This window comes from Podarcis liolepis, assembly GCF_965112155.1.
Source record: "Podarcis liolepis genome assembly, chromosome: 3".
NCBI classification, from domain to species: Eukaryota; Metazoa; Chordata; class Lepidosauria; order Squamata; family Lacertidae; genus Podarcis; species Podarcis liolepis.
Window position 1 is genome coordinate 69,070,994 of NC_139557.1, and position 24,795 is coordinate 69,095,788.

General features: G+C 44.8%; 1 protein-coding gene across 1 annotated transcript in view; it reads right to left on the reverse strand.

Annotated features, from left to right (window-relative positions):
- The window catches only part of CNKSR3 (CNKSR family member 3), a 62,401-nt gene that overhangs the window by 22,597 nt on the left and 15,009 nt on the right, over positions 1-24,795 (reverse strand). The window contains exons 2-4 of the mRNA XM_083496511.1: positions 13,135-13,298; positions 3,845-4,047; positions 1,840-1,927 (exon numbers count right to left, since the gene is read on the reverse strand). Coding sequence (XP_083352637.1) covers positions 1,840-1,927; positions 3,845-4,047; positions 13,135-13,298 — 455 coding nt within the window. The remainder of the gene's footprint in view (positions 1-1,839; positions 1,928-3,844; positions 4,048-13,134; positions 13,299-24,795) is intronic.

Genomic DNA, 24,795 nt, shown 5'->3' on the forward strand with positions numbered 1-24,795 from the left:
GTGACGGGGTGAGCTCCTGTTGCTCAGTCCCTGCTCCTGCCAACCTAGCAGTTTGAAAGCACGTCAAAGTGCAAGTAGATACCTCCAGCGGGAAGGTAAACGGCATTTCCATGCGCTGCTCTGGTTCGCCAGAAGCGGCTTAGTCATGCTAGTCACATGACCCGGAAGCTGTACATTGGCTCCCTCAGCCAGTAAAGCGAGATGAGCGCAGCAACTCCAGAGTCGTCCGCGACTGGACCTAATGGTCAGGGTTCCCTTTACCTTTACCTGGAGACAGCAGGGACTGAACCTGGGACCTCTGGCATAAGAAGTGTGTGCTCCGCCACTGAGCTACAAGCCTTCCCTTTCAACATGCACTTTACAACATGCATTGTGCCTTTCATGAACAGAAGGCATTTCTGCTCACACAAGGGGGGCAGGGAGCTCTGATTTTTGCTGGTCCCCACCCCCCTTTAACAGTACACTCGAGTTTCGGGGGGGGGGGGCAATGTTTGGAAGCTGTGGCCAGGAAAGCTCTATTGCACCAGTGAAACTCCATTTGCACTTCTTGATTCAGAATGTGTGCACACATTTAAAGCCTTTGGTCGTGTGTGTGTGTATACTTTTAACACAAAAATAAAAGAACCCTCTCCAAACACGCCACTGAAAGAATTCAAGCCAAAGTATTATTTACTCAGCAAAAACTACAAGGAGACTTTGAACTAAAAGAAGCTCGTTTAGAAGATTATAGTGTTTTCTCTACTTTTGAAACAGTGCATAAGCAGAAATTTCAAGATGGACAGCCTAGCTTAAATCTAGGGGAGACTTTAAATATTTAGCATTCAATCCAAGATGGGAAGGGGCATGGCCAGTGAGCAGCCATGTTGCTAAATTCTGGGCAACAATGCTACTTTTCAGGGAAGACTGCCTCTCAAAGTGGTTTACATTCATATAAATATATAACAGTTTATGGTTGCCATCAATTTTGATTTTAATTAATTCTTTGATGTTTTTATAATGTTGCACTATTTTTGTGTTGTTAGCCGCCCTGAGCCCGGCTTCGGCTGGGGAGGGCGGGATATAAATAAAATTTATTATTATTATTATTATTATTAAAACTTAACATTATCTAATTTTGTTTTAAAATTATAAAACTGGAGGAAGACAAAATAGGTCATTTAAAATACATCTCAACATTCGCAATGTCCTAAATCAACCCCCAAAGGCCACAGTAAATAAATGAGCATTTAAAGTATATGTAAAATAGAACCAGAGATGTGCCCCGTCTACTATAAAGTTTTATAACTGAAGGGGCTACTGCAGAAAACACTCATGGCTACACATAATGAGAACTGGTTTATCACAAGGCAGCCTTTATACCACACTGGTCGATAAAAAGAAAATTCAAATAAAGGAAGCATTAAAAATTATCTAGGGAAGATTAATGCTTGTACATGGCCCCAATTTTCATAAAATGTGGCCTACATACCCATGCTATAAAATGCTGCAGAGTAACTGGGTGACTTATAGGTGTGGAGTTTTACAACAAGCTAAATTAATAGCCTTACCAAGTAAATAATTCCTAAAAACAACACTGGGAGGGTTTTGGTTTTCCCCCCAGTGTCAACTGTGGGAGGCCAGAGCAACAAAACTTGGCAACGGTCTCCATACACCTGCTTCCTCTAATGATTTCTAAAAATCCCCAGGACTCCAATTTGTTCTGTTACCAAGCTACATGTAAAATTGTATTGTGGTTACTTCCACACACCCAACGTTTTGCCCTCCTTTTTGTAAAATGTGGATGGAACAAGGTCAGATGGAGATTGGCTGGTGGGTTATATACACAGTGTATCAACTGACCTTCTGAACAGTGGTAGTAAGATCCAAGCAGAGCTGAATGATTTTGTTCTTAGTCACAGAAAAGTCAGCTATCCCTGTAAACGGCGTCCTGTGGTAAGAAAAGAATGCGTCTTTAAGAAAAAAGAGAGGCCACACAACAGTAGTCATTGCCACAAGCTTAGTATATTTAATAACAGGTCTGCTATGAACTCCCGTGCTTGTTGTTTTAAAAGAAAACCTTATTAGTTAGGTCTTAACTCTTTTTATGGCTGCTTACAATGACCACACTTATGCCCTAATCCAGATATCGAAAACTCTGCTTGCAATGAGTTCTCATCTCACCCGGTTCTTCTGATCACGGGAAAGTCGAGGTTTGTCCCACTTTCACGTTGTGCTTTGCCAAAAGTGGTGGCGTAAGGACAGAAAGGGGAAATCAAACCAGGAAAGACCACAACATATAGCAGCCCTGAAACTAAGTAACTGGTCCATAGTATTCAAAAGAAAGATTTGCGATGAAGTTATTACATATTTACATACTACATATACTAAGACAGTCTCTAAGCAGTTCACCAAACAACAAATACAATACAGTGGTACCTGCAGCGGGAGGCCCCATTAGCTAAAGTGGTGCTTCAGGTTAAGAACAGTTTCAGGTTAAGAACGGACCTCCAGAATGAATTAAGTTCTTAACCCAAGGTACCACTGTATGCACATACTGTATTATAAACAATGAAATTGGGAAGGGGGGGACGGACTACAATATAATGTGGATGAAGAAAGAATGCAGAGAGCTGCCAGTCAACAGCTCCAAGCCCTGGTTAAAAACAAAATCCATTCCAGCTTCTCAACAAGATCCTGTCATTTCCACAATCTCTCTCATGATGTCTCTTCCTGTCACACTATCAGGGTTCTTTGGAGGGCTGGCAGGATGTGAGAGACTTTTGTGTTTATCTCGGGCCTCAAACTGGGGAAATATCCGCAACTGTCTCCATAGATCAGCCGTCACCAACCTGCTGCACTCCAGCTGTTTTGGGACTACAATTCGTATCTGCCCCTGGCAGTACAGTCGTGCTCGATGAGGCTGATGGGAGTTGCAGTCCAAAACAGATTGCAGGCACAAAGTTGATGAAAGTTACCTTAACTTATCAACAGTATTAGCCAGAAGATGAAAGGAATGCTTTCTGCCTCCTTCACTTCTCTGGGACGACTGCAAATTCCCTTTTATCCCATAGTGGAGAAACAGAAAATTCAGGCTGCAATCCTAAACCACATACCTGCGAGGAAACCCCACTAAATTCAATGGTACAGGTATGTATAGGATTTCACTGTAAGTCATGGAATGATTATATTTCATTGTTGTTTTAAGGGAATTTGGGTCAAGTATGGCCCAATGCAAAGTGGCAAACTTCCATGTAATCCTTCCTTGCAGTAGCATATGGGAAAACAGTACCACTTTGAGGTGCAATATTATTTACTGTACTTTTTTAAAAAAATAACAGGATTTATATACCATTTAATCGTCAAAAACTCTACACAGTTTATATGAAGATAAATTAAAATTGCTGATAAAATCAGATGTTAAAAACAAGTTAGCCTAAAAATAAAATAAATTAAGAATTAAAATACGCATTACAAAATTAGATATTAAAATAGGTGTTGTATTTACATATCTGTATAGACTTGCTGAAACAAAGCATTTTTAACAGGCACCAAAACAGTACAGCGAAGGCACATGCCTAATATCAATAGACAGGGAGTTCCAAAGTGGAGGTGCTGTCATGCTGAAGGACACTTGGAAAAGTCCTACTTCCACACTTAAGATACTGCAAGATAAATGCTATTTGTAAACAAAGACTCCCTGGAAGGCAAGCAGGGAAAAATGTCTATGTCCCAGCTTCCCTTTAAAGTCTGCCTTGGCGGGGGGGGGGGATGTTTGGAGGGGGAGGTTGGAGGAGGGAATACAATTCTTAAAAGATATGGATTACCTTCTTATTGTTTGTGTTTAAAAGCATACAAGATATCCTACCTGTCCAGCCACGTCAGCAAAGCCTTAGCAGCACCAATAAGCTCCACCACTGAGGTAAGGAATTCATTAGGAGGCTTGCGTGAGGTATTTCCATCATAACTTGAACTTTTCCTCCGGCTGCCAATGTAGTTTTGCAGATTGTTGGAAGAAGCTCGTAGCTTAAGAAGCAAGTTCTTCATGTTGTCCGTTTCGAGACCATAATTCTGTGGAAGAGATTTTAATTTTATTTCTTTATTTAAGCAGAAATCGTGTCTTTTCAAAGTATTTTTGAAAGCATAAGGCAAGCCGCCCTACAAAGGTGTTGGTAGTTGTCACGTGTCACATGTGTTCTTCCAGCATCCCTCTCTTGGGTACATATGTATATATTCTTCAAAATATTAATAAACAAACAAACAAACATCAACCTTAAACACAGTTTGCCGAATTTGGTCCTAGTTTGCATTCCTGAATTTGCAAACCCTAGTTACCCAGGTTCAGTTGAAAGTAAAGTAAAGTATGGCTTGTTGAGAGTAAGTGGTAAATTCACGAAAGTGTAGGAAAGGGGTTGGCAAAGTTTTTGTGGCTTAGGCCAGTTCACCATCCCGTAGGCACCGAGCTGGGTCGGAGTGCGCGCACACACGCATGTGCAAACGCTATTTCCAGCGTTCCTTCTGGTGTGGAGGAGGCTTGTGCAGCATCCCATTGGCTGCAGGAGCTTCCTGCAGCCAATGGGAAGCCAACCAGCATCGCAGAAGGTGGTCCCCACTCTGCTCTGTGCCAGTATAGCGTGACGCATGAGAGCCAACCGAGTGGGCGGTGGGTTCCATGGGCCTTAGGTTGCCGACCCCTGGTGTAGGGGGCAAAAGGAGGAAGAAACATACAAGCGAGGGGCTTCTGTGTGTAATGCCACCCCGCCACCCCACACCCCTATTTCAAAACACTGCTTTAACCAGAATTTGAGGCTGGTTTCTGCAGTTCAAGAGCTATGAAAACTTCAAAGCTGGATGCAGCCAAGACCACAGGCAGACATGTACACAGGCAAATGATAAACTTACAATTCCAGTCCCTAAAATTCTATCATCTGTACACAGCCAGCAATTGAGTTTTTTTCTACATAAGGCAGCTCTCAGGCACTAAGAGGTTTAATAAATAAATAAAGCAAGCATTTAAACACAGTAGTAATGTAAACCAACCACCTTTCAAAATTACTTATAAACAAGCATGACAAGTTGTTCCAATGTGAGTCCTCCATCAGTTTTTTTCCATTCCCTTTTATAGGACACCAAGAGATTTGTTTTTGTTATTATGCTGCTTTACCTCCCACACGCTTTAAATCCGGTTACTGGCCAAGTTCTTCCAGCTATATATGCAAGCCAACACAGGCACTCTTTTCTATTAACCCTCAAATGCTGCTAATGGGCAAGGAATCCCCTCTAAACATCACCCCCTCTAAGAAAGGGTAAAAGCGCTCAACAGTGAGCCACTGTTTGGGTCAAGCAAGTTGCAACAATCATATGGCACGAAACAAAGAGTTTTCTGAGCTGCTGAATTCTCAGGGTCTATATTTCAAATAATTAGGCGTCATTATAAAATGCGGGTGTAACTGCATGATTAACTCCTGCAAGCAATTACGCAATGAGGAACAACCCATTATTCCAATTTATGTCTGCATTTGATTGTCATGCTAAACTGTAGCCCCGCATAATGTGACTGAGCCACAGCAAGCCTTGGGCGTTTGTTTTTACCCTTCTCCACATGTGACTGGGAGGAGGAATTTTCACTTACTTAACCACAGCTTGCCATGTCATTCAAACATGGAACTGTGGTTATGCTTAACTATGGTTAGTTTCAGCAAACTCACTTTGACGTTGGCAAGAAGATTACATGTTTTAAACCAGGATTGCAGGCAAGGAGGATGAAAATCAATGATTTTTTAAATATATATATATATATATTTGAAAATCAGTTTTATTTAAATTGGACTTTTTTATTTAAATCAGATTTTTAAAATACAGTGGTGCCTCGAGTTACAAATGCCTCAGGTTAGAAACACTTCAGGTTTCAAACTCTGCTAACCTGGAAGAGTTACCTCGAGTTGAGAACTTTGCCCCAGGATGAGAACAGAAATCGTGTGCCGGTGGCGCAGCGGCAGCAAGAGGCCCCATTAGCAAAAGCACACCTCTAGTTAAGAACAGTTTAAGGTTAAGAATGGACCTCCAGAAAGAATTAAGTTCATAACTAGAGGTACCACTGTAAAATGCTTTTGGGGGAAAAATGTTTCTAAAGACAGTTTTCTATTTAAGTTACATTATAATCCAAAGGCTATTAATCAGGAAATAAAATTTGTTTTAACTTTTTCATGTGTACTAAAACTCAGCCTAAGGCTTTTTTAAAAAAATAATAATCGTTTAACCACATCAGTTAACAAACATGGATACATATGCTAAAATGTTATTGTTTTGTTAAATAAACTGTTTAAATTGTTATTAAGAAAATGATTATTTTTCTCCTTCCAATAAAGTACAGCAGAAAAGTTGTCCAAATATAAACAATAATTTTATAATTACCTGTCTTTGTATTTCTAATAGTATAACCAAATTAGTAATTTTTGATATAACTGTAAAAACTACACTGAAAATTTATTATTCCAAAAATGAAACCTTCATCTAGTTGTAAATATTAAGATTATAGCAGCAAGAATGAGTCTTCCTGTAAAAAAATGATTTAAATCAAGTCTTACTGACTAGTCATTTAAATTGTGATTTAAATCGATTTGATTTACCGTACATCAAATCCACCCTGGTAGCACGCCGGGGGTGGGGAACAGGACTGGAGCTGGTCAGCAGCACAGATTTTTATCTCCCGCAACCTCAACGTGCCATTTTTGGCAAGCGGGCAGTGCCACTCTCCTGTCAATCACCTGATGTCACAATCAAACCGTGTGACAATCAGCTGACTGTTGGGTCTTGCGGAGTGCTCTGCAAAGGGCTTTGCAGGCAGCTGCAACCCTGCTTTCACTTGAACCTTCCTTACCTGCCCCACATGTGTATGGCAGGTGGGTGTGGCTTGACCAAAATGTCCTCACAAGCAAAATATGAAGGCCCACACCAGCATTAATGACAATTTATTAGAACCTGACGATCCAACAAGCCATGTAATAAAAATAAATAAAAAAATGAGCAAAAGATTCTAAACACCTACTGTCTGCCACACTAGAGGAGGAGAAGCCAGAAGTCATACGAAAATATGTTCCAAGAAGGTGGGGTGGGGGGTGGGGAGAGATCATGACAGACCTCAGGGCAGGCCAATGAAAGCTGCCCACAAGTGGCTTCTACCGAAAATCAGGGGCAGGCAAAACAGGTTTGCCCTGAGCTCAGTTATGAGAAGCAGATGGCACATGTGTCTAAAAAGAAATGAAAGATCTTATATAGCATGTTCCCTGCTGAAAATGGTTGGGATCCAATGTGTTTCTCAGCTGATGGAAGGTGTCCATCAGTGGAACAGTGAGTGAGGCAGTATTCAGCAATTCCTCCTTCTCCCTACGGCCCCGATCTCAACATGTGCTCCAGAGGCTTAAAAAACACCCTTTAACAGATTTTGCAGGGCATGAGGGGCTGCCTGCAGGGGAATTATTAATATAATTAATTAAATTTGTTAGTCACTTTTTCTTGCCAGAGCAACTCCAAACAACTTATAAAACAGGGGTCAGCCGTGGGCTGGGTCCACCATCCCTCAGACCATGTGGTGGGTCGGACTATATTTTTTTGGGGGGGGGGGAGGAATGAATGAATTCCTATGCCCCACAAATAACCCAGAGATGCATTTTAAATAAAAGCACACATTCTACTCACGCTGATTCCCGGACTGTCCGCGGGCCAGATTGAGAAGGCAATTGGGCCAGATCTGGCCCCCGGGCCTTAGGTTGCCTACCTGTTATAGGTAAAGGTAAAGGTACCCCTGCCCATACGGGCCAGTCGTGACCGACTCTGGGGTTGCACGCCCATCTCGCTTAAGAGGCCAGGGGCCAGCGCTGTCTGAAGACACTCCCGGGTCACGTGGCCAGCATGACGAAGCTGTTCTGGCTAGCCTGCACCAGCGCAGTACACGGAAACGCCGTTTACCTTTCCGCTATAAAGCAGTCCCTATTTATCTACTTGCACCCGGGGGTGCTTTCGAACTGCTCGGTGGGCAGGAGCTGGGACCGAACGACGGGAGCTCACCCCGCCGCGGGGATTCGAACCGCCGACCATGCGATCGGCAAGTCCTAGGCGCTGAGGTTTTACCCACAGCGCCACCCGCGTCCCCTCTACCCATTATAAAACAAAGCAAAACCACCAAACAAACAATAAAACCAAGGGGGGAGGTTTCTCGGTAGTGGAACACCCTCCCTTCAGATGTCAACGAGATAAAGAACTACATAACTTTTAGAAGACATCTGACGGCAGCCATGTACTGGTAAGTTTTTAAATGTTTGATAGTTTACTATGTTTTATATATGCTGTAAGCTGCCCAGAGTGGCTGGGGAAACCCAGCCAGATGGGCAGGGGATAAATAAAATAAAATAATAAAAATTGTTATTATTATCATTATTATCATCATACTTCCCACCCACTCGAAAAGGCCACCAATACATACTTCAAGGGAAAGAGAAGGAATTGCCAAAAATTGTCCCTTTCACCATTCTGCTGACAGATGCCTTCTATTAGCAGAGCAACACCCACGCATTCCATCTAGTATGCATGTCTGCAGAGTGCGTGAGGGAGGGAGGGAGGGAGGGAAGACTTGCGCATGTCCCAGCAGATAGGATAAGATGGAAGTTGTCATGAGCATGACCGCTCAAGAATTGTGCTTCTAAAAAGTTTGCTGAATTTCAGTTCAGTTGTGAGCGATGGTGACCATAGAGAACACATGCAAGCTATTTGGCCACTTCCTTACTGAAAATTACAGAAATCCAAGTAACTCAGAAGGAACATGCTAGACAGAAATGCTTGTAATACCACCACAGTCAGGGAGTTATTCCCTTTCATGTTAACGGTTTAGAGTGTGGCACTCAATCTTAGAAAACTATAAATAGGCTACAATAATTTGTTTTCACAGCTCTACCTAGCAGAGAACAGTGTCCTCACTTCACAAATAAGGAAACCTGAGATGGTGCAAAATGGAAAGTTAAATGGGAAGTGAGCCATGGATAAACCACCCATGTTGGTTAAGCATAGAATATCAGCATTATATAGAATACCCACCACTTTCTCCACCTACCCTATACAAGTTTAGCAATCAAATTTCCAAGGAAATATGGCAAATGAGGTTAAAAACAAATGTTTTCAAAGTATTTTTTTTAATGCGAAATGTGTGGCCCGTATTACTTTCTTTAGAAAAATATTTACATAGGTAATTATACAAAACATATCAGAAGCCCCTTTTCAGCTCAACACACCCTTTCATCATGCACAGAGAAACAGCACACATCCCTGGGAACACACTAAGGTCAAACATTCCTGCCTTGTTAATCATTAATCTGAGGAGCTGCGGATCAAGTTGCCTTTGACAAGGTTTCCTAAAGGCTTATTATAGTTTACACAGACAGAATGCCGAGCACAGTAACCCATGCATCCCACAACACGAGTCGAGACAAGAGTCAGAAAAGCTAATATTGCCCCCCTATATTTCAGATGTGGCACAGGAATGGTAAATTTATAATAAAATAAAAACTACTTCACACAATCCAATTATTTACTACCTGCAGAGCAGTTTAGAACAGAAGCAGCATCTAGGCATTTTTACTGCATTCATCTTTACAGAAGTTTGTTGCTCACTAATATATTACTATTAGTCCCTGGAACTATAGAGTGAAACTGATTTGGCCTAGGGCTACCCAGCAAGTTCATGGGTAAATAGGGATTAACCAAGTTCAACTCTAATCCTCCTCTTCTCCTTGCCAGCAGCAATTAAATTTCCTGGAATGACACTTTAAAATTGGATTCGGGGTGGAGGGGCAACCCTGACATCCAGCTCTCCCCTCACACACACAAAGTGGCCTCCCTGCCAGCCCTGACGCTACTCATCCCTGGGCAATGGGCAAATCTGTCAACTTCAGTTCTCTACGTGTTTTGCTTTTCTAATCTTAAATTTACTTCACCACATTTCTGCAGCAATTTGCTATTCTTCTTAATCCTCAAGAAAGCTTTTCACCCTTTTTGTACGACTTTCTTCTGGTAAACACATTTCTGTATGCAGTTTTGACTAATACACACATTTTTGCAAGCACGTTCCAGTATAATGATTTCTTACATGTTGCTTTTGCTAATATATGCACTGTTATTGTGCACATTTCCCCTTAAAATAAGGTTAGTGAAAACAAGCCAACTTCACACCATAGCTTGCGGGTCACAGCTTGTCAAGCACAATGGTTGGAAGACATAACATGCCTTACGACTTTCTAGCAATTCCAAAATTACAACATATTCTCCCCTTCACCCTGATTCCAACATAGGGCAGGATGTCATTTTCGCTGAGCCAAAAGAACTTTCTTAAGCAAGGTCAAAACTTGCATTTATGAAGGAAATTAGGAGGAAATTGAAGAAGATAGAATAAAGCTTTGAGTTCTGGCAGACATCCAGTTCTGTTCGTTTTATCCCGTAAAAAAAAAAAGTAGAACGGGAGAATGCCCTCAGGTGGCTGCCTTATCCATTATTCCAAGCAAGAGGTTGCCCAGTGACCTCACAATTTTACCAGATGCGTTCTGCCTGCATGGCACTAGAATCCTAACTTTAGCACAGAGGACTGCGCTGACAGTTGCCTAGTTAAAATACAGTGGTACCTTGGGTTACAAACACCTCAGATTACAAACACTTCAGGTTACAGACTCCACTACCCTGGAAGTTGTGCCTTGAGTTAAGAACTTTACCTCAGGATGAGAACAGAAATTGTGTGGTGGCGGGGCGGGAGGCCCCATTAGCTAAAGTGGTACCTCAGGTTAAGAGCGGTTTCAGGTTAAGAACAGACCTCCGGAACGAATTAAGTTCATGGTACCACTGTATCCTTCTTTAGCACCCTTTTCAAAAGCTTATGATACTTGCAACTGTATAATTGAGGAGGCAGTATTTAGGTCAGTTGCTTCAAACATAACACAGCTGATTTGATACAAGTCACCTAATCTCCCCCTCCCCTCCCCCTAGTTTACCAAGGACAAATTATTTCTGTTTTGCCCCCTTCCCACCCCCCTTTCTGAAACATGAGCTCATTTTATAAAAGGAGTCAAAAAGCTCTGCCCATTTTAAGAAAAAATACACTCAAATACAAGAAGTGTTACATAATGAACGGAATGTAGCCGAGTAAGGGAAAAAAGAGTGACAGAGAATTCTTTCCCACCATTCTTACAGATGAAACCCTATATACTTCTGGCACCGGTTCACAGCATTTGAACAAACACATAGCCCAAGTGTATCCCTGTCATAAACTGTATCCAACACAATATCGCTAATGCTAGAGGAATTAAAGAGGAAGCAGAGAAGGATAACTAGAGAGCCATGGGTTCCCACTATAGTATACTGTATGTACTGTACCTATAGTCTCCAAAGGCAGGGAGCAGCCATAGGCAAACTGCATCCTTACCAAGCCCTTGGGAGCCCTCCTGCTCTTCTCTATATCTATTCCATTGTCAGACTGTGTCTGGCCACCCACAGCCTAGGTCATCTTCAAACAGAGAGTTGAACATTGCCATATTGACCCCATCATTTTTCTGCTGAGCATCAGCAATCACAGCCATTGCTCTACAGCCGTACCTTGGTTCTTCAACAGAATACATTCCAGGAATCCGTTTGACTCTCAAGCCGTTCAAAAACCAAGGCGCGGCTTCCGACTGGCTGCAGGAGCATCCTGCAGCCAATCGGAAGCCGCGCCGGACATTTGGCTTCCAAAAATCGTTCGAAAACTGGAACACTCACTTCCAGTTTTCGATCATTCAGGAGCTGAAACGTATGAGTTTCAAGGCATTCGGCAACCAAGGTATGACTGTACTTGCATTTTTAAAAAATAAAATAAAATACAGCAGATACATCATGACTGCAATGATGGGCTTATAAGTGTACAGGAAAGCTTGGAGTGCAGAGATGGGGCTAAAAGGATGCAGGAAATACCCCTATAAGCCGTACATTGTCCCTTGTTATTTCTCATAACCAATATTTCCAGTAGGTCTCATTTGCTTTTGTTTATTAAAATATTTCTGAAAAGCATTCTGTGCCAATAACTGCTTACATGGATGAGCTAAGGACAGGGGCTGTGTGCATAGGTGGGCAGCGTATGTGAGAATATGGGGTGGCCGCACTTAGCTATGGCATGCAGCTCTTGAAGGTTGGGCCAAGGGGGCTTGTGGTTCTTACCATGAAAGGTAAGTCATTCTTGCTTTAAGGCTCTAGAAAGTTTAGGGCTATAAAACCAGTAGTCATCGCCAGCCATTTCCCTGAGTCTAGAAGCATACAGGGAAGCAGCACAGGTGATCTTAAATTGGGATTACATGCTCTCTGCAATTCATCACTACCCCACCTATACAGGGATGAGTGACAGCATTCTGCACAAGCTGCAGCTTCCAACAGTATTCATAGGCTCCTCCTCATAAAGTCCACATAAAAAGCTTGGCTGTAGACAAAAACAGAAGGCTGCCTAAGCATGGGCACCAGTGCTAAATATCGCCTGGGAAGCTATGCTACAGCAGCTCACCAGTCTAAGAACCAGCAGCCCCAGCCACTGGAGAATCGGGCAGGAACACAGGATCCAGAAGCACCTCTGAGATGCCAAACCTCATCTACAGAGAAGGGTGTGGCTGACTTCATTTAAGACAGGCAAACCTGTTTGGCTCATTTTCTCCACTTCTTAGTCTTGGCTCAATTTTCACAACTTTTGGGTTTTTTTGGTTCGGTCTCAAATTAAACATCAACATGTTAACTTTCATTCAGTCTCAAATCATATTCAGGCATTCACTCCAGGAACCCACTGCAAAGGCTCCCCTAGTCTGAAATATTCACATCAACAGTACCAGTTCAAACTGGTGTCACCACTTAAACAGCTGCCCCATGCATAACTGCAAACTGTATTTTATTTTTATTTTTTTTGTATCAGCTTCACTTGACTACTGCTAAAAGAGACGTGAGACCAGGATACTAGTCTGCCGTTTTACTCAACTTTACCTGGTTCACTCTTGATACAATCTGCTGTAGAGCTCAGGAGCTGCAGTTATCTCCCTTTTGACAAATAATTCCATTAGCCAAAGTGAGAAAAACGCAAGAGGATTTCAACACCCTATGTTTACTGACCAGTGCGCAGAGGAGATCCACGGCCTCTAAAACGAGCTCCTGGTGTCCAATCCGGGTGATACCCAACTCTTCAAGATCCTGGTGAGAAATCTGTAATAGCTGAGCACCATTTATCTTCTCGCGTTCAAATTTTTGGACATACTGCTGCAGGCAATCATCCAACCCTAAATAAGAAAGAGAAGTGTTGTAATTATATTGCTTTTATTTTTAAAAACCCACCAAATATCCAACACATCTATTCTCTAGCTTAGTTATGTTAATTGAAATGTTAATTGAAATGCTGAAAAAATACACTCCCAGATCGCATGCCCTCTTCATCCATCATGATAAATGCTCTTTTGCCCTGGTCACAAGCCCAGTAGGGCTTAGGAAATAGCATTTCCTCTATTCCCCAACCCCAACAGCACTGCTCTGACTAATAGCAATCCCTTGCACATTTACATGAGAGTAATCACATTCACTGTAATGGGATTTGCTTCTGAGTAAATCTGCAAAGGGTAGCGCGGCAGGTGCTATCCAGTGCATTGCATTACGCCAAAAGGTAAAAAAAAAAGGTTTAGTCATGCATTACGCCTAACGCTAACTCTCCACAAATAATCATGCAATCCTCTCTTCATCCTCCAACTTAATCACTCTTGCAATCCACCTCCAACCTCTCAGCTCACTTCTCACTAGGCCATTCTCCAGCATCACAACAGGACTTTGCAAACAAAAGGTACTGTGACCCTCCTGCTTGTCCTGTGCTGCAGTTCTATGATGCCATGGAGAATCTGCATAACCAAATGCTGAAGGAGACTGCAAAAAATGAACACCTGATTTTACAAAGCTTACAAGCAATACACGTTTAACCACTTCATCACTGCCAGAACAGTGTACACTTTCAAAATGTTACCTTGTTAGTGCCGAAACATAGATCAGCAGATATCATCTACTTTTTTTAAAAGAAAGCCTGTGTTGTTGTATACTCCCTATTGCAGATTTGTGAACAGAAATACTTTGTAGAGACTTGCACCCCTTCCATTTCCTCAATATCTCCCAGCAGGGTTGGGAAAGGCCAGTATCTGAAACTCTGGAAAGCTGCAGCTAGTATATAGTGCCTTAAATGAACCAGCAGTCTGATCTGGCACCTCTTCTGGGCAAGTACCCTTTTTGGCAATGAATTTCTAAAATGGTCTTAGTTTCCCTGCATAGGGGACAGAGTGGGGGAAGGAAGGATGGAGGGCTGTGGAGTGTACTGGGTGAGCGAACCCTTCCTAAAAAAAGCTCAACTCTGGGCTGTCCCCCTGGGAGTAGATCACAGTCTCTAGATCAGTGTTTCCCAACCACTGTTCCGCGGCACACTAGTGTGCCGCGAGATGTTGCCTGGTGTGCCGCGGGAAAAATTAAAAAATTCGAAAGATTTTTTTTTTAAAGTCAAATTTTCGATTGGGGCACCGTCACTAGATGACCCCTGGGGTTCCCTCCCTCCCTCCCGCTCTGAGCCTCCCTCCTCCTCCTCCTCCGGGGAGGCCCTTCCTGGCTCTCGGCCAAGGCTTGGCGGCTGCCACTCACTCACTCGCTCGCCCACCCGTCCCTCCATCCCTGCACCCGGCCTCTCCCCCTCCGTCCCCGGCGCGGGGGCTGCCGGGATCCATAGTCCCCTCGCCCGCGCGGGGTGCGCGAACTACGTTTCCCAGCGTGGCCTGGCGGGCCGGGCGTTTTGTTTGAAGCGCTCTTCTCCCGGCCATGGAATGAGCGCAGCGGCGGCGGCCGGGCGGGCAGGGGCTCTTCCGCGCAGACCCCGCGCAGCCCGCCTGCGCCCCCGCGGAGATCGGGCGGCAGGATGGAGCCCAGGGATCCCCGCGGAGGCGGAGCGGCGGAGGCTGCCCCCCAGGTAGGGCTGCGTCGGGGTTTTTTTATTTTCGCAATGCTGCATCCGCGCCGGAGGGGACGCATCGGACCGCGGGGAGACCCCTTGGCGGGCGTGCAAGGCAATGCATGCGTGCAGGCGTTGCATGGAGTGCAGTGCAATGCAATGGCAACGCGGCGCCCTGCATGCATGCATGCAACTTCCACCGGCGCTCCGGACTTGGCAGGTGAGGGGGGTCCCCAGTGGGCGGCAGAGAGAGCCGGGAGGGTGAAGGGGAGCCGGGGGGGAGCAGCGCTGCTCCCCGAGCTGAGCCCGGGGGGAAACTTCGGCGTCGTTGCGCCGGGTGTTGGAAGCGGAGGCTGGCGGGGGGCCCTCACCTGCAAAACCTGGTCGCCTCTCATATATTTCGTGCATTGCATTCATCGCCCGCTTTCTCCTCCAAGGAGCTCCCGGGGGCGCGCGTGGTTCTCCCCGTGTTATCCTCGCAACAACAGCCCTGCGAGGTGGGTCAGGCGAGTGGCCCAAGGGAGCACCCAGGGATTGTCCTGGCCAGGTGGGGTGATTTGAACCCTGCTCTCTGCCCGGTCTTCGTCCTCATTTAGCCCCCACATGTGCATGACTGTGCATGACTGAGGTTTTCCCCCCTCGTCTTGGCTATGGTGTGAGTCTGTGCTGTTAATTAATGGGGTTCTGCCTTCGGAGAAGATGAGCCAGCCCTCAAGGAGGTGATTATGTAATTTGCTAGCAATTCATGTCCCTCCCGGCGTGACGCTGCGCGCTGACGTCACGGGGCTGTAATGGTGGTGTGCCTCGAGATTTTTTTCATGAAACAAGTGTGCCTTTGCCCAAAAAAGGTTGGGAAACACTGCTCTAGATAGAGAGTTGGACGTGCCTGCCTTATTACCCCAGCGTTGACTAGTCTGCCTGAGATCCTGAGAGCCGAAGTCAGTCAGATGGTTTTACCAACCGCTGCTACCTGATCATTTTGGACCTTTGGCATGTAAAGCATGTGTTCTACTAATGAGCTCCATTTACCCACACACCCCATTCATGCCAATTTCCAGTCTCCGACATGAATGAGGCAATTCTGAATAACAAATTCAGAGCCCTATTTAGAAGAAATCACAAACTTGGGTCCAAGCCACAGCTATTGGCTCCAAGTAGAACTTAAGTATCTACTCATGTGGTTGTAAGAGATATCACTGTATCAGGAACACACCAAAATGCTAAGGGAAACAATGCAAGGCGTTATTAATCCGCTAGTCAAATGTGAAAAAGCTTCTTTGTTTGGGTAAATTCCTCTGCAGGACAGCAATCAGATAATCAGAACTGGGGCACGTAACAAAGAAACTCACAACAGATCAGTTTAGCAGAAACAACTTAAATTCTTAGGCAAGTTGCGCAATATGCTGAAGGCATTACTACCAGGCAGATGGCAGACTTTCAGTACTAGGGGTATCTTTTCCTTTACAACTTCACCAAGCAGATGCTTCACACTGAGGGTGGGGGTGGAAAATGGGTGGGAGTGTGGAGACGTCATATCTCATGCCAAGTTTCATCCACTTGCAACCCCAATTTAAACACTACATGTTGTAAAAAAGTCAGTTGCGGCTCCCCCGTTTCTGTCAAAGACACCACAGAATGCTAACGTTCCTGATGAACAAGTAACATAACCATTTCTTGGCAGTGTTAGGGAAAATTACAAGCCTCCATCCAAAAAAGCCGACTTTCCTAGCCACCCACAAGATTACATCCTTGCGCTGTAGATTAATTAAACTCAGAATACTACTGCTTCCAGGCTTATACTTAAGTCACTAAACTGGATTAGAACCATCACTTTTCATATAAAAGCTACATCAAAAGAGTGGAGAGAGAAAAACGTCAGTTTTAAACCATTCATAATTACTGCTTTACATACACAGTCAAATTAAGTTAGGGGAACTCAATTATTCCCCAATCCAGTTATGCGCTCTGAGGCACATTCCCTCCAGTTAAATGAATCGGGGCCAATGGGCAAGAAATCGACTTGCGCACCTGAAAATGCATCAAGTGATCTTGGCTTCCAAGGCTTTGGGTTAGCTACTCCTGCTTGCAGTTTTCCCCCTCACTCCCACCATATTGTGCGAACTCTAACATATCTCCAAACTACTGAAAGGCATCCTGGTGCAACATACACATCCATCTCTGATATCCAACTTGGACTGACACAATGAGGCAATTTGGTTTGAAACGAGCCCAATAAACTTTGAAGGCTTGTGTCCCATTCTTGGATGAGGCATGACTATATGTGAACAGTCTTCTCCAATCTGGTACCCTCCAGATGTTTTTGACTGCAACTCCCTTCAACCCCCAGCCAGCATGGGCACCAGATTGGGGAAGACTGCCTGAGAAGAACAAAGTGGGAAGAAAATGAGATAATGATATCACTTTAGATTAGGGTTTCCGTATGTTATCTTTGGTTGGAGCCGCTGCATTGTTTCCATTCTTCTGGACAGAGCATGTCTTGTAAATTCTGACCTTTAAGTTATACTTTTAAAATGTATGAGTACATGTAAATAAAATCTGGAAAGAACAATGGAAAGCTGCATTGCCATTTGAGTTTCAACTACAGATTTGAACAACAGCAAGGGCTACAATGCAAAGGCCTGCCAAAGGGTTTGCCTATCACAACCAAACCTTCGTAGAAAAGGAGCTTTCTAGACAGTATAACAAATTGGCTTGGAAACACCCCTGAGTTGTGAGCGGCTTAAATGCTGATTTTGGGGGTGGTGGTGGTAGAGGAACCACCCACATAAATCCCAAGTAACTCTAACTACACAAGACTAAGTTGCACAACTGTGTGCATTGTGGCTGTCCACCAGAAGATATCCAAGGCAATTATGTCAGATGAGAGCCAGTCATGCAATTTTTCGTCCTGTGAAAAGGCTGAGCACCAGCAATAAAATTACACTATCCTGAATACAATCCTGATAAGTCTGCAATGCTGCTTGTCAAATCTTCAAAGCAAAATTGCTTATGCAAGATTCAGGCTAATCCATACTGAGCTATCCTAAGGTTATTTACAATGATATGGATCCCGAAATAATACTTCTTTCCTGTTCTCTTTTTTTGCAGAAATCCTTAAACCATTGTTATCAGCTGTCTTTCCTAACATTTTTATGCAAGTGGAAGATGGTTTGTAGGACAGTGAGGGAGAAAAGTGAAACACATTGTAAGCAAAGTCTTATTGTTTGTTTTAAAAATAAAAATGAAAGCTAACACAAAATGCTAAAACAATAAAGCACAGCTACACAATTAGAAACTGATGGAACAAAATACAACCAAATTAAAAATGGAAAATGATACCAACTGGAATTTTAAAAAGAAACAGTTTTGCAATAAATTCACAAAAACCTAGCAAATCAAAAGCCAATCAAAAGCCGACTTCTCAAAAATTTTAATCTTGGCATCTGAAGCATTCCATGTTAAAGTCTGTGGGGTTTCACTGGGGTGAACATTCCAGAAAGACCTCACCACCACTCAGGCGGCCCCTCTCCTTGATGGATGAAGCAGCACCTCAGCTATTTAAAAAGTAGGCCTCACAAGAGCAGGCAAGAGAAAGTCCTACATGCTACCTCTTTCTTCCTTGGTATCACAGAACTCATTTCAGCTCCACTTTGTCATCAGTTCAGTGATAACGTTATGAAGAAGAACAGCAGAAAGAAAAATACAACTGTAAAATGCCACACAACGGAGCTGAAGAATGTTGGACTGTGTCATCAACTGCACCCAAATGCAACAATTTAAAGTATACGCCCACCAGGATTGCCTACCGAGTTCAGTGACATTCTATTGGTACAGATGTGGTAGATCCAATTTTCAACATACAGTCAACCACAGCAAAGAGAGTTACGACTTATAATCAGCTGGATAGCTCAGCTGGTTAGAGTGTGGTGCTGCAGGCAGTTGGACCTGATGGTCCCCAGGGTCCCTTCCAACTCTACAATAATATGATTCTATGCACAGGATCTGTGAAAGTACAGTGGCAGCAGCTGCTTCTTTTCCCTGTAGCACCCAGCAGCAATAAATACCATAGTCAGCATGGTCCCTGCAAGGCTAGTGGATCTCAAGCACATATCCCTGTGCACTTTGCCCTTCCAGAAAGGACTGTGCCCATCCAACCACTCTTGTCGCAGAAGAGATAATAGAGAAATGGAGGTTACTGTGTCGCTGGTCCCATTTCAAGCTTAATACAAGCCCCACAGCCATCAGAGTGGGACCAAGAATTAGTTGGGGAGGAGCATCTGGGCACCAGGAACAGGCTCCGGGCATGCTAACTATAAACACCTCTAAGCTTCAGTTCATATGATGAGCTTTCAGGAGTTCAAAATCAGCAGCACGTGTTTCAGGCCCATTTCGCCAGCCCACCGCATTTGTCTGAAATGTAATCTTTCCACACATTAGCCAGCGCTATTAACCAGACTTGAACAAACAAACTGGAAACAAAAGTGTGCTCACGGATTTGCTGCAGACACCTGGCATTTCAAGTTTCAACAAAAACCAGATACAAAGGCTGGCTTGGTTCAGCAATTGGATGCAGCATCAAATGGAACTAAAGAAACACCTGCCCTATGGAGGCAAGTCTAGGCAGACCTCGTGCCACCACAAAACCACCTTGGTGGGTTTTATTGAGAGGGAATATCTATTTAAGGCTGACGTGCAACCTTGATCCGCCCCTGCAACTGATGGCTGTAATTGTTAGAACCCAAACTGGAAGCCTGCATTTTTCACACTTCCTTTAAAGATGCTATATACATGATGGGGGACGTAAGCAGAGTACCTGCCTGAAAGCCCATAACATATAAACCAGCATATGCAACATCCTCTTCTGCTGGAAGAAGAAGAGTTTGGATTTGATATCCCACTTTATCACTACCTGAAGGAGTCTCAAAGCGGCTAACGTTCTCCTTTCCCTTCCTCCCCCAAACAAACACTCTGTGAGGTGAGTGGGGCTGAGAGACTTCACAGAAGTGTGACTGGCCCAAGGTCACCCAGCAGCTGCATGTGGAGGAGCGGAGACGCGAACCCGGTTCACCAGATTACAAGTCCACCACTCTTAACCACTACACCACACTGACTCCTGTTGGAACCCAGGTATAGTGAAGTGGACTCTAGTCCATGAAAATTTATGCCATAATAAATGTGCTAATCTTTTAAGGTGCCCCTTATTGTTTGGTATTTGTTGCTATCATAACTAATGTCTATCCAGTCAAACCTTCCTTGGAGGTTGTTAAGCAGAGGTTGGATGGCCATCTGCCATGTATGATCTAGTTAGCTTCCTGCATTGCAAGGGGTTGGACTAGATGACCCTCAGGATCCCTCCCAACTCTACAGTTCTATGATTCTATGTAAGCTCTATTGAGTTCCATGGGATTTACTCCCACAGGTAAGCATGCATTGAGTGCAGCCCAACATGGCTGAAAGCAATGGAAATATTAGCAAATTCCTTCAGAATCTGCTGTAGAATACTACGTTTCGGGGGGAATTCAAGCAAAATACACAAGCAGTTACAATGCACGGTTTAGAACACAGTTGTAACAACAGATCAAACTAAAAAATGTACATGTAAAAGCCAAAAGGATGGTGTCATCGCTTTTTTAAAACACAGGATTTATTTCTTGGCAGCCCACTAATAATTTAACTTTCACTCCTACCACCCAAGAAAACCATGCTAACACATTTCCAGGAAGAGTTCTATTTATACACTTGAGCAAGTGCAAATAATACTTGTTTTCTGCGGTCAACAAATGCCCTAAGTTTAAATTTGGTCGAGCCCAAGTTTATTTTACATTTTTAGAAGCAGCGCTGTTTATATTTCTCATGCATGAGGGCCTGTGCCCCAGGAAAACTTGCCTGCTTCACATTGTACAGTCACACCTCAAATTCTGAGAGCTTCATGTGCAGCCTGCAACTAAGACCCTTTGTTCTCTGATGTTTATGGATCTGTGTAGTTCTGGGACTTCTTTGTGAGTCACAAGGGCTCCTTGGGTTGAACTCTCTAATAATTAAGACTTTTGAGGTTTATTCCCACAGTGAAAACAGGAAGCCATGTTGCAATGGTGGCTTTTGGAAAATATGAGGCAACACCAAGGATGGGCAGGGATACCTCCTACTGCCATGCGGCATTGTTTGGAGGATTGCAACAAGGAGCATTGCTCACATCAGCATCATTTTGTCCTTCCCTATTTTTATGCGCTCCCAGATTAGAAATGCACACATATGCATAGCCCCATGGTGACTGTTAAGCCACCCATAAGCATGTCGCAGCACAGTGTGTAGCAAGAGCACATTTGCATGCTGCCGACAAGCTTTGAGATAGCCAGCCACAGTCATGGAAGAGGTGCAACCTGGCATGCAATCGAGCTGCCATCAACTAGTCTGCGAACATCCTGCCTGGGAAAAAAGATATTATCACGTGTAATTACACAGAACAGCTTAGCTTTTTGGTGAGAAAATTACAACTAAACAAAGCCAACTTAAACCCTAATTAGGGATACATCCCAAGACAAAACCCACAATACACTGGTGAAGAAAGGCTACTTCGCTGCCACCCGCTGCATCCTCAAGTAGCCATTCTGGAGAGCTTTTCCAGATAGTGAATGGTTTGGTATGATCATCCTCCAACAAGGGAGGGAATCTTGAGTACTTGGATGCCTGCTGTGACAAACTTGCAAGGCACTTCGAGGGCAACCGGGACTCTGATGCTGATGCTGGGCAGATGGCGATAACTTAGGCACTTTCATGTCTGGCTATTTAGGGTCAGTTGTCTGATGATGTGGACAAAATGCTTGCACGGGTCCAGCCTTCCACCTACAACCCAAACCCCTGCCCATCCTGGCTTGTAAAAGATAACCAGAGGAAACGGACAGGGTGAGTCCAGGGGTGAATGCATTGTCGAGGGAGGTGATAGCACGCCCATGGTGCTTAAGAAGGTCTCCTTTTGGGGCACAGTTCCAAGGTGTGCTTGGAGGAAAGGTCAGCACTGGCTACCTGTTCACTGCCGAGCCCGAAGCTGTCCAGAAAGCCTATTGCTCTGTAAGCAATTAACATCATTAGCAGGGTTATCTGAAGATTTGTAAGATGAAACTGCTACCTACCCAGATTGAGTAATACTCAATATTTTAGGTAATGATATAACAAGGATAGGAAGCGAAGCGAAATGTAAAGATGCAAAGTTTAACTTTGTAAACCATCAGACGGGAGGGAGGGAAGCCGTTAGGCTCAGTTGAGCCAGAGAGATAAAATAAGAGACTATTACGTTATGTAATGTGATTACAGTGGTACCCCGCAAGACGAACGCCTCGCGAGATGAAAAACTCGCAAAACGAAAGGTTTTTTCGTTTTCGAGTTGCCTCGCAAGACGAATTTCCCTATGGGCTTGCTTCGCAAAACGAAGCTTGCCCCGGGGACAGCGGGTCTTCTCTTTTGAAGCAAGGGGCGGCGGGGAGATCGCTTCTCCCCACCGCCCCTTGCTTCAAAAGAGGTCCGGGGGCAGCGGGAAGCGCTGCTCCGAAGCGGGGTGGGGGGGCGGGAACACCTGCCCCAGCCGCCGGGCTTCGTAGCGCTGCTGCGAAGCCGGGCGGGGGGCGGGAACACCTGCCCCAGCCACCCCGCTTCGGAACGCTGCTCCGAAGCGGGGTGGGGGGCGGGAACACCTGCCCCAGCTGCCGGGCTTCGTAGCGCTGCTGCGAAGCCGGGCGGGGGGCGGGAACACCTGCCCCAGCCACCCCGCTTCGGAACGCTGCTCCAAAGCGGGGTGGGGGGGCGGGAACACCTGCCCCAGCCGCCGGGCTTCATAGCGCTGCTGCGAAGCCGGGCGGGGGGCGGGAACACCTGCCCCAGCCACCCCGCTTCGGAACGCTGCTCCGAAGCAGGATGGGGGGGCGGGAACACCTTCTGAAGGCGGGCGGGGGGCGAAAGTCTTTGTCCCCCCTGCCTGCCTTCCCAGGGGCTTTTAAATCGCCCCGGACAGCGGAGAAGTCCTCCGCTGTCCCGGGGCGATTTTAAAATGCCGCCCGCCAGCATTTTAAGATCGCCCGGACAGCGGAGAAGTCCTCCGCTGTCCCAGGGTTTTTTAAAATGCTGGGGGTGGGAAGAAAAGCCCTTGTTCCCCCCCCCCCCCCAGCCTTCAGAAGAGGTCCGGGGACAGTCTGGTCTGAAGGCGGTTTCCCTAGGAACGCATTAATTGATTTTCAATGCATTCCTATGGGAAACCGTGCATCGCAAGACGAAAAAACCGCAAGACGAAGAGACTTGCGGAACGAATTAATTTCGTCTTGCGAGGCACCACTGTATATGTAAAACCAATAAAAATAATTTTAAAAACAAACAAACAGAAAGCCTAGTGCTGTGCTCTCCTCCATTCCACAACCACCCTTCCCAATCACTTTCCATCAATTAGCTCAGAAAAATAGTGAATGGGAAAGAAAACAGGATAAATTCTAGTGTGGGCAGGATTTTGGTTGCACTTGCAAAGGGTTCCCTTCTTCTAGTTCACAAACCATCTTTCCAGCGGGTTGCCTCCTCTGCACTTCTGAAATATCTTTGATGTCCTTAGCTAGCCTTTCCAGTAAGGACAGGAAGGTGGAGAGGCTGCTTAATGCGCTCCAGGTAACTGTTTGCTAATGTTGTTTCAAAAGTGTTGTCTTTTTACTTTTAAGGAAACCAGGGTGGGAAGATTCTTTCGAAGTTTTTTAAAAAGGTTAAAGGAAGGACCTCCACAGCTTCCTGTGTTTAAATTAAAAGCTCAGGCGAAGACATGACATTATCTTGGGGGAGGGTCATTGCTCAGTAGCAGAGCATCCGCCTTGCCAGCAAAAGATCCCAAGTTCAGTCCCTGGCATCTCCAGGTAAGGTTGAGAGAGACCATCACCCATAACACTGAAAAGTCACTGCCAGTCAGTGTAGACAATATAGAGCTAGATGGAGTAATTTTCTGTTTTGGTAGTAAGCAACTTCCTGTGCTTGTTCCTGTGTTGTCCCACGGGAATTTTCAAAGCAGGAAACATAGGAAGCAGGGAAGACTGCGGAGTGCTGGATAAGTTTCGAGAAACACACACACACCACAACGATCAGGAAAGCGCAAGCCCACATCCTAACACCTAAGGACATTCTCAAGCAGCCCAAGAACAAGACAGAAAAATGGAAACTCATTTCACAGGTGAAGAAAAGTTCTGAGAAACTGGAAGGCAGGTTCTACTACAGTACGAATAAAACCATAAATGGCTTGGGCTGAAGGTGCATCTCTCCCTGAGCTGTCCTGCCCATGAGGAGTGATGGGCCAGGAAGGCACTTACGGCCATCTCCTTACCTAGATGACTGAAAATGAATTCCTTAGTGGTGGCACCCCAAATGTGGAAAACTCTGCTCTAGAAGTTATGATGATCACGGAATCATAGTGCTGCCTGCTTACCTCTTAGCACCCCCCGCAGGTAATCCTACTGCTCCCCAGGGGGCAATACCACCCACTTTGGGAACCACTGATCTAGACATTACTTAAACAGACATCTGGCTTCTAAAAAAGGAGCCAAAACACCATCTAATCCGCCCAACCTACCATAAATATGTAGCACTGCTTAAACTGCACTTTCATTCCTTACAACCAGCCAGCCTGCCGGTTTGCTCTTGCATTTGAGAATATCCCCTCTTATTTTCTAACTGTAGCTTTACTGCAGTGGCACAAGCTCAATTATCGTGCTCAATTATCAATAAATCATGAGGTTCTCAGGAAAGTTCAGGACCTGGGAAGTGAATACTTCTGTGAATGAGCGCAG